We start from the raw sequence: 11,319 nt of genomic DNA on the forward strand, positions 1-11,319 counted from the left end.
AAGTCTTCTAACGGGTTGGTTGGTTGTTTAGATAATGCCAGTGTCCCATGAATCTCCGGACAGTTGTTGGCAGTAGACGTGCACAAATCGGGTTCACCTTGAAAACCCGAACCGGTTCGGAACCGGTTTTTTTCAAACCGGGTAGAAAATGACACCGGTTCCAGTCAGAAACCGGTTCGGTTCCCGACCTGAACCGATGCCCAGAAATGCAAACTTTTAGGAACCGGGTAGGGTTGGAACCGGAACCGGTTTTTACGTAAAAACCGGTTCCACCGGTTTTTTTTGAAATTTAAATATTATAGCCGTTAGGAACCGGTTCCAACGGCTATATAGCCGTTTTTGACCGTTGGAACCGGTTTTTTAACTACAAATAGGTTATTTTCTTACTATAAATAGCAAGGTTTGTTTGTGTACTTGTTAAAACACTTTCAAAACTATAAAACACACTCCAAACCACAATTAACCTTAAACCGACAACAAATGGCAACTAATGATGACGTTGTTATGGTGATCGAAACAACAAGATGCCCCGATTTTTGGGTTCATTACTATTTGTGTCTCATGACCGACTCACATGAGTTGGCACGTTGCAAATATTGCTCGAAGTTTCTTAAAGCAGAGTCCAACTCGACATTACGAAAACATACGAATAAGTATTGTCGAGAGAAAAGAAGTTTGGAAGCTAAAAAAACGGAAGTGGGAGAGTCGTCCGGCTTTACAACCCAAAAATAAGTATTCCCGGATTAAAACGACAGACTTTGTTTTTTATGTTTTAGTTGTTATGTTTAGTATCGTTTAGGTTTTAATAATGTTTGTAACAGTTATTTTTTAAATAAATAAAATGTTCGTCATTAAAAAAGTAACAAAAATTAATCATGAGTAACAAAAGTAATTATAATAAAACAAATCAAAACTAAATATTAGTTGAACAAGTTACAAATAATTTTACCAAAACAAATAATTACAACTCTTCTTCGTCTTCATTCTCGTCTTCACCCTCGTCTTCGTTATCGGAAGAAACCCCGTCCTCTGCCTCCTCATCATGAATATTACCGTTAGAACCGGTTCCAACGGATCTATTGTCTCAAAAACCGGTTCCAACGGCTATATTACCGTTGGAACCGGTTCCAACGGCTAATTGGTGTCTAAAAAACCGGTTCCAACGGCTATATTACCGTTGGAACCGGTTCCAACGGCTAGTTTGACTTTTGTTTGACCCTTCAAAAAAAACCCGTCGGAACCGGTTTTTCCAGGTACGAACCGAACCGGTTCCAATTAAGAACCGGGTAGGAACCGGGTTGGAACTGATACTGACATACAAATAGGAGAACCGGGTACGATTTTCGGGTACAAAAATACCCAAACCGGGTATTGTACCAACCGGGTTGGAACTGGAACCGGTTCCGGTTCGGTTCCACCGGTTAGGTTCCGGAACCGGTTTTTTTGTGCACGTCTAGTTGGCAGTTGAATGAAAACCCGCATATGGCGGTTATCATGTAACAGGTCATCTCAACCATCATGTCTATCTCTGGCTTGTTTTTTTGTGCACGTCTAGTTTGTTTATATAGGATGGATTGGAACCTTTTTATCTATAACTGGTTAAATCACGATTCACCTTCCATTTGCAAGTTTCAATCGTCGTTCTTTGCTTGTTTGTTTGATTATCAATAAATATGGTATGCAAGAAAGCTAACATGAGTCAGAAAACATAGGGCCGTCACAGAACAAAAACACTTAATTGAACACAAAAGATCATGTGTAAGAGCATCTAATTATAGAAATGTAGATGCATTTTGGGATCTATATCTCTGGCTTTGGTAACCAAGCTTTCCTATATATGACGATGAACTAATGCTAAAGATTCCGTCTTACGTTAGTGTTTTTTTTTCTGTACTTGGAAGTCCAAATAAGAAAGAATTTGTGCGCATTGCGTGTCTATCTTCATTCTGAATAATTTTCAAACAACCTTCGTTGCAACCTCGATTATCCAAGCTCCTGCACTAATAGCAAAAAACAACTCAAGATCATTTAAACAACCAGATAATAACAGAGTTTGTTTTCCTTGGCGTGTTCTCATAGTTAACCAAAAAAAAATGTTACCTTTTTAAACAATTCTTTTGGTAGCAAGCAAGAACTGTGTTTTGCATTCAGTGTAAACCGGCCGCCATATATAAGTGAATATATAGACGCTTGAAGATAACTTTGTGAAGTCGTTTCCAAATTGTCAGTAGTGCAAGCTTTTACATATTCAGTTGTTGAATTGAGTTGGATTTATTCTGGGACCTAAATTTCAACAAAATAGCAGTTACTTATTTGCTATTTGTACAACTGCATACAACTTAAGTAGCAAAAATGTATATACCTTTGAGTTCTCTCTTGTGTTACCAATGCAGGTTTTTTTTAGGAATACTAGCTTTAACTCGAAAATTTCAGCTGCGTTCATACTTTGCAGCCTGTGGAAAAAAAAAACGTTTATTTCACTGAATATATGCACGAGTTTTGTTTTTTAAATTCTATTATGACAAGTAAACATAAGTTTTACCTTCTTTGGCAATCTTGTGCAAAAACAAAGCCCTGTGCTTCAATTGTGCAACCTAATTACCAAACAAAAAAAAATATAATCACAATTCACAACATTCAGTCTCTTTTACAATAAGCATGGTTTAAACATACTCAACGAAAATTCATAAATGGATGACTTGAAGCATGCACACCTTACTCAAATAACCGAATTCTAGCTTCTGCCTTTTGGTGGTTTGGTTTTGACTTCGGATAGGAGACCGTAACTTCTCACCTGCAATAACTAATGGCTTCTGCAGCCTAAGAGTTTATAAATGGAAAACATAATACATGAAATGAAATGAAAGATTACAGAAATGAACCTAGTTTAACAACCTTCCACAACCGCCGCCCGAATGTATGTCAGACCGTCTATTTTGCTTGGCCAAATGGCTAGCCGTAGGTTTCATGAACGATAAGTTGACCGAGGACTTTGACTTAGTTTTCATTTTATCTTGAGGAGTTTGACTATGATGCTTCTCACCTAATGAACAAGGAAAACCAAAACAAAAACAGAAAAAAATCATACTTGCCTCATAAAATTGTATCTTCAATCATTGAAGTGCCAAAAATATTTAAACTTGATAAAGAGCTAAACAAACACCACTAAAACACCGTCCACTATATGGGTGTATGACAGAAAGAAAATGATAACATGACCATATTTTAGTCATGTCATATAGTTCGTATGATGTGACAACTGACAACTCCAGTTTGTACGGTTAATTTGCTAATCATACAACCTGCATGAAGTGATAGACACACTGGCATACACTTTTAGGTAGTGTTTGTATAACACCCCCTTTTAATATAGAAATTAAGAAGCCCATACACATGGGTGGTCCCGCGTATTAAACACTTGCACATGTATTAAACTTTTTAATGTGTTATTTAAGTATCTGATAATCGATTAATACCACGAAAAATAGTAAGTGTCATACCTTTGACTTCTCGTGAGGCAGCTTTATAATCATTGTCACAATCTGAATTGCTAGATGTGCTAATAGCTTCTTTTTTTAAGGATCTGCTTTTGTAAGGTTTCCTAGGAATGGATTTGGCTGCCTTCAACTTCATCTTCAAAATAAAAGCTGAGATAAAATAAATGGGCATGTTAGAGCAAATCAACAAGTGTCACTTTGCTTGTTAGATAAAATTAATAAACATTTTAACGCCATAATATTTTTCGAAACAAATATAACAAAATAGGGGTGTGCATGGTCGGTTTTGAGCTCAACTGAACCAAAATCCAAAATTTCAGTTTTTGAGTGCGTTTGGTTTGGGTTTTTCGGTTATGTCGGTTGGGCTTGAAAATTTTGAGCAGAAAAAACTTTTTGGCAAAAAATAAAATAAAATGAATTTAGGCTTAAATAGTTTTGTTAGTTAATCATAATATATATATAAAGCATGAGTGAGGGACCACTTAAATTTTAAGAGGTACCAAACTCAATGTTTTATGTATTATACAAAATGCATAAAAAATATAAAATCAAGGGTAATAAAGTCTTTTCATTTCTTTAAAATATACTTATAACTTTGGTCCCTCAACTTCACTACTTTTTTTTGTAAATTTAGATAATAGTTACACATATGCCCCCTAATTCAAAACCAACCACCCCTCGACTTTTTAACAGCTATATCTTTTCACACGTTAATCTTTTCTTAAAATAACTACATCATAAAAAACGTGTATTTTATTCTCCTTAATTTGAGTATGGTATTGCTATAGTTTTTTAGTTTTAAAAAGTTAACATGTTACGTGATTACCGTGTAAAACTGGTAACAGGTCGAGTCGGTTTAGCTTGGGTCATTTGTAAAAGTGGATTAGGGTCAGAACAAGTCGATACAAGAAAAATGGTTAATTTGGTTTGGGTTCGAGTAGATAGGGGCCAAGTTAGACCGATGTCGAGTCGGAACGGGTTTAGGGCCAAAATCGGTTGGTTTACAAAAGTAATTTATTTGAAATTACTGTATATTTCGGGTTTGCTTCTAAATTTTCGTCACCGGTTACGCAGATGTGTTGTTTACATGTACCGAGGCCGATAAACGCGTGTTCTGCACCACGTAACGCACATAACCAAATCTTGGTAAGCGCTCAACATAGCGCCCTGCACCGGTAATCGTTATGAATTACACGCATGGTGTTGCTTAAGCATGTTTTAATGTCAGTAACGTGCATTCCGAGCCGGTTACGCGTGTTCAATCTTCGATTACACGCAACTGGCTTTGCACGAGTTACGTGTCAAATCTCGGGCTACGTGCACACTGTCATCAGATGACGTGTGTACTGACACATACTATAGGTTCAATGTCGAGTTACGAGCACACCCCGCTGCATTGCGCGAGCACTCAGCTAGTATATATATATATATTTGGCTAAAATCTATATTAAATTTTACATAAAACTTCGAAAAAAAGAAAGAAATTTAGTTTGGATTTTTTTTTGTTTTAGTTACATGCAAATCCAAAACGGAACCAAAAGTTCGGATTTTACAAACACATAAAACCAAACTGTAAATTTGTGTTTCGGTTGCGATTTTTCGGTTTATTACAAACGCACCCTAAAATCAACTATTATCAATTTGCATAAGTTCTTTCATGATTTATGAATGAAACCATTCGCAATCAAATCCGTTTATCAATCAAAAATCACAACTGAAACACCAAAAAAAAAAAAAAAGCGACAACAACCGAATGATCGAACGGCTTACGTGACGGTGGATATTCACGAGCGTATCGGAACCAGTTTTCCGCTTCTTCGGCCTCCGACTCCGTTTCGCCTTTAGAAAAGTCATAATAATGAGAAGCATCAAACTCGTATTCAGAATCAATATCTTCCGAGAACGAGGGGTCGCCTCCGACCAACTCCTCCGTGATTCCCATCTCGGGTTCAAAAGGGAATCAACGGCGGGCGGTGCAGAAGGTTGAGTTTGAGAGAGAACTCCGATTGATTTGAAACCACCGAGTGTGGAATTACAGAGAGGTGGATATTCATATTCATATTATTAGATAACAAAATATTACGAACCGCGAATTATTAGCGACGGTTGAAAATTAGCGACCACAATCTCCCCTTTCTAACAGAATTTTGAAATAATGTGGTGCGGGTCCAACCATATTAAAATATACTATACATTCATTTATATACCGGTAAGGTGCCCGCGCGATGTAACGGGATACGCATGAATGTCAGTACATTCCTCGCAACAGTACGCGCATATCCCGATGATGGTATGTGCGTAACGTGACATCAAACACGTAACTGGTGTCGGTAAACGCGTCACACAACGCCTACATGCGAGTAATCTGGCGCGCGTAAACAAGGTCATCCACGTAACTAATGCCTGAACGCGCGTAACCGGTAAAGAAAATCAAGAAGCAAAAATGAAATGTACAGTAATTTCAAGTAGACCACTTTTTAACCCCACCCGTTTTGACGCGAAACTCATTTCAACCCAACATCGTTTTAATCCAAAGCTCGTTTTGACCTGGTCTCTTTTTACCTGAACCCATCGAGAACCGAACCAAATTAACCATTTTTTGTATCGACATGTTCTGACTATAATTTGTTATGACCCATGAGCCGAACATGTCCGACCTTTTGCCAGTACTGATTAATAATCACGTAACATGTTTATTTTTTAAAATTAATAAACTATAGCAATATGATTCTCAAATTAAAGATAATAAAATGATTGTTTTTATAGTGTAATTATTTTTAAAAAAATATTAACGTGTGAAAAAATTATGGTTGTTTAAAAGTCGTGGGGGGTAATTTGTTTAGAATAAGAGGTAAAAGTGTAAGTATTATATAAATTAACAAAACTTATTGAAGTTAAAGGATTAAAATTGTAATTTATTGATCGTAGTAGTTCGCCAACCTCTCTAACTAATATATGATACAATTGAACTTCACGGAACGGCCAAAGGAGCTTCGCTCGGTTTTTGACAAAGTTGAAGTTAACATCTAAAAACAAAAGTGCCCTTAACATATTTTATAATTTGATGGATCATGTGTTGTACAAGTTGCATTATAGGTTGAACCTCTTAAAAATGAAGATGTCCTTACCATACTTTTTATATATAGTATAGATATAGATACAAATTTATAACTCGTTTAATTGAACATGTTGGTACAAAATGACATGTTTTTCCCAATTAATTAAATATGTTCGTAACTACAACAAGATGAAAAAAATAAAAAAACATTTTTGAATTAATTCTAGCTTTCGTTCATGTGATTTGGCGAAAATTTATGTTCCGGTTCATAGATTTGTTTTGCCAACAATCTTATTTGGTTTTCATTATTGTCATTTTAGTATCTGAGACTAACATCATTACATTCTATGGTTAAATGGAAAAACATAATTTCCGTTTTACTATCAGTACAACTCTGGAAACGAGGTTTTGTCAAATTGTATGAACACAAAATATTAATTTAATCGATATATTATAAACTTAACCCGTCTGACCCATTTATTACATCTTTTTGTATTCAGTGACTACTTGATTACAATCACAGAACAGTTGACTCGTTATTATAAATGAGTTGATGTATTTAAGTGTGTTTAGGCATGATTGATATATTTAATACAATTAGGTAGCGTCTGTTATGCAGTAATGACAGATGGAATGGAATGATTCATTAGGTGGGAATGAAATAAGAGGTGTTTGGTTGCACAATGGAATGGAATCATCCATTACACATGGAATCTCATTCCATCAAAACCATTCATTCCTACCCCCTTATTTTTTCTCATTCCATTCCTCCTTCAACCTACTTTTTCAACAACACCATCATCTAACAACAACCACCGCCGCCGCCACCACCACCACTACCATAGCCACCACCATTATCTGATCACCACCACCGTCGCCGCCACCACCACCTGACCGCCACCGTCGCCATCACCACCTACACCACCACCACCTTACCACCCAAGCTACCACCGCCACCGTCATCGCCATAACCACAACAACCATTGTCCCCGTCGCCACCCGACCATAACCGCCACCACCACTATCACTGCCTGGCCGCCACCACCGTCATCACCACCCTACCACCGCCATCACTACTAATGCTACCATCGCTTGACCCCCCCTTCATTCCATTCCTTTCAACCAAACATACCCTTAGATATATATAAGTCAGATTCTAGTTGATCAGTTTAACCCGTTAACATGATACAATTGTTGCCTCCATTAAAAACGATTTAGATAAGAAAATTTAAGTGGACTTTTAAAATGAGAAAATCATCTTCAGAGGTGGCGGCGTAAGACTTGGAACAATAATAGAAATGAAGATGTGATTAATTAGTTTTCATTTTTTAAGGGGATTAAGAGGAAAAATATATGACAATTACGTCGTGTAATAAGTAAAGATAGTTTAAACGATGATAATGTAAAAGCTCTTACGTTCTGATTCGCTAGCCTCTCAAATCCCATTTTTTAAGGGGTGAAGTCTAAGGTGCAGGGACACCCTTTTTTAAAGTAAATGCACGAGAGTAGATAACTTGCTAGGACACAGCGAGCCAAAGGGCCTAAGCCCTTCACCTCAAAGATCACTAATTGCCCCTCAAAGGTCGAGAAAGTAAATATAGTAAACTAACCAGCTTGAGTGAAGGTTATTATTCAAAATAAAATGATTTTTAGTAGCTAAACAAGCGTGGCATCGAGTGATTTCACACCTTAAGGGTCCATATTGCATATATCAAGTTATATTATATGTTAATACCGCTGTTTCACATATATTCATTCGAACAGTTTCTAATTTGAGTTGATATGTCTGTTAACACGTGCGTTAAATGTTTAAAGACGTTAAAAGGCTGTCTATAAGCATCATCTCCTACTCATACACCCATGTGAGTGGTATAATATTTTTTAATTGGCGGGGCCCAAGCCCATATTTTTGAGTACTGTGAGGTACGTTTAGTGGCACCTAGCACAAAATGTAAATCTTAAATACTTATTGTTCGAGGTAACCGTATGATACTTCCGTACTTTGTTGGGCCTTTATCATACTTGATAAAGTACCCTTTGCTACCATTGTATCATCTTAGGATACCAAATATATTATTTGTTAATCGTGGCTTGGAATATTTGAAGAGGCAAAGACAAAGAGGGAGCAATTAGTTTTTTTTTTAACTCAATTATGATGTTAGCGTATGTATCACGTGTGTGGTGTTGGCGGGTCAAGCCAAACAATTATTCGTGTCAAAGACATCAGGCCTGTGGAGGTAGGGTACCAGATAGAAACACCAGGAAACTAAGTCCTCCGCGAAGCAGAAGGTTCCCACCCGCGAATATTCACCCGCATGAAGAAAACTCTCCGTAGTAAGACACGTATCTGCTATGGAGGAAAGACTTGTCAAGTTATGTGAAAATAAACATAGCAGAAGACTCGTCGTGACAAGGCATAAACGGACATGTGGCAAGGAAAAGACCAACCATTGGTTAAGGATCCTGGCACTTTGTATGAACGCACGTTGGACCAATGAGGAAAGGCGAACGCGGTTCCTGCTCATGACAAATAATCCTATACACCAGACTGTCCAACCAATCAGGAACCATTATCATGCACAACCATGAAAATAGAAAGTTCTATTGAGTGGGACAGCTGGCCCAATCCTTCTTCTTCCATTCAACCATATATACAACGTGAGGATTAACGGTAAAATGATCCACTCTCTCACTTTCCGATAAGAATATTCATTACTTACCATACCGATTCTCACGCCGGATGTGGTTACGAGAAGACCCCATATTCCCTTTCTAGTAACAAGCTCACGGTGTTCGGTTTTGCAGGTCACCACAGTCGGAGTTCTAAACCATTGTCTGTTTCCACTGGGAAATACTAAGCCGAACCTATCTAGGATTGGTCTTGGTATTTATCCAACTTCGGTCGAGATATTAGGTTAAGCCTACCAAGGGTTAACTTAGTGTTTCTTCATTGGCGCTATCCGTATCGGCTAGAACTGAAAAACTTCGTAAAAAAGCGTTATGAGTTCCGACAGACCTCCTCCTATGACACCTCAGTCTTCCAACAGCGTAGGACCCAACCAAGATGGGTCCCTGGAAGGAAAATTGAGGCAACGAGAAGATTATTTTGAGATTGAACAACCACAATAAGACGCGTCCTTCCGATTCGCAGACCATTTTCCTCGTCAGAAAAGTCCGTTGTGATGGAATACGAAGAAGAATACCCTGTAATGTGGTTTAAGAAAGAACAAGAAAGAATCAGCACGGAGTTTGAGAAGAAGTTGGAGCAGAAAATGAGAAAACATGCAAAAAGTATAACCTCACGGGTTATTGTTTTCTCAGTAAATGACCAAGAATCATCAGACGATGATAGACATCTCCGACGCTGCGGGAGCGAAAGACCAGGGAGCCACAAAGACCAGTCGAAAAAACAAGGCAAAATCTGGGAACAGTCTCCTAACCTGAGCCGAGTAGCTAGGTCAAGAAACACTTGAGAATCGAGAAAGAAGCGTTGAGGACAGGAGCGGAAGTGATGGAGAAAGCCCTGAACCAAGAGATCAAACGCAGGGGAAAAACACTTAAACTACTACCCGGACGCTGACGTAGATTTCTCCAACCCTCATAGGCCAAAAGACTTCGCTGAAAAATCAAAGTTCGTAATTATATCGCTGAAGCTCTACTACCTTCAAACTCGAAGCTACCATCCGCGGTAGGGAAATACGACAGGATGTCAGATCCAAGTGACCACCTGTAAAGCTTTATAGCATCCGGAGGGGTGGCGGGCTGAACACTGCCCATTTGGTGCCACATTTTTTCCCTAACCCTTCATGGTGCAGCCAGAGAATGGTTTGAAAGACTCCCGGAAGGTCCAATCACAAGCTTCAAAGACTTGATCGCAAAGTTTTCCCAACACTTTAGGCAACAACGAAGACATACACGTGACCCCGCTGATATATTAATCGTGTTCTGCCAAGACAATGAATCCATCGAGGATTTCATTACACAGTATAACACTGAAGGTCTCAAGATAGGAGGAGTAAGCTATGACATGATGAGGGAAGGCTTCCACCAAGGAGTGCAGAGTGACGACCTTATTAGATGCTTATCAGGAAGAAATGACATGCCAAAGTCATGGGATGCCCTCATGTCAGCGACCAAAGTCTACGCAGATACCGAAAAATCCTTGGGTGGATGGGATATTTCCGGTATGACACCAAGAGTGAACCCAAAGGATATGAAGGTAACAAAAGAGACAAGGGGTTAATATGGTCTAGAATCCAACCCTCGGAGAAAGTGTCATCACCCCAGCCACGAGGCCGCTAATAGGGGAAAGATAAAATGACCGAAATCACGGGTACAAGAACATAACACAGACGACTGCACAAACTTAAACAAAGAAAATGAAGACGCACTAAAGTCCGGGAAGCTCGAACATTTGGTCCTAGAGGCCAGGAAAAATGCCAGGAATCAAGGGGTAGGCAAGGATGAAGGTCCTCCAAGTAAACTGATAAAGAATCTGAATACCCACATGACATAAGGCGGAAAACCCAAAGGGGCCAAAAGGCAAACACCAAGTAGTGAAGCCTGGAAAGAAGAGCCTGGCGATTTTTCGCGAATCAAGGGAGGTCCATACTTGAAACAACCATTGATAATCGCCGCGTTGATCGGGAATTATCGAAGCACTTACATATTCATAGACTAAGGCATTACTTCAGACATAATGTACCAACAATGTTTTGATCAGCTAGACGCAGATAATAAAGCAAGGTTAGACCGGTCAACGCA

At 38.6% G+C, this 11,319-nt stretch overlaps 1 protein-coding gene across 1 annotated transcript; it reads right to left on the reverse strand.

The window, feature by feature from the left end:
- Window positions 1-2,439: 2,439 nt before the first annotated feature.
- On the reverse strand, window positions 2,440-5,439 carry LOC143564696 (uncharacterized). Its single transcript, XM_077051892.1, has 6 exons — window positions 5,268-5,439; window positions 3,501-3,647; window positions 2,896-3,043; window positions 2,715-2,820; window positions 2,543-2,594; window positions 2,440-2,453 (listed from the first exon to the last, which is right to left on the reverse strand). The coding sequence occupies exons 1-6, from the start codon at window positions 5,437-5,439 to the stop codon at window positions 2,440-2,442; spliced, it is 639 nt and encodes a 212-aa protein (XP_076908007.1).
- Between the last annotated feature and the right edge of the window lie 5,880 nt (window positions 5,440-11,319).

Source organism: Bidens hawaiensis, unplaced genomic scaffold, assembly GCF_021521415.1.
Source record: "Bidens hawaiensis isolate Kalapana, Puna unplaced genomic scaffold, B.hawaiensis_p1.1 tig00022148_1, whole genome shotgun sequence".
Lineage (NCBI taxonomy): Eukaryota > Viridiplantae > Streptophyta > Magnoliopsida > Asterales > Asteraceae > Bidens > Bidens hawaiensis.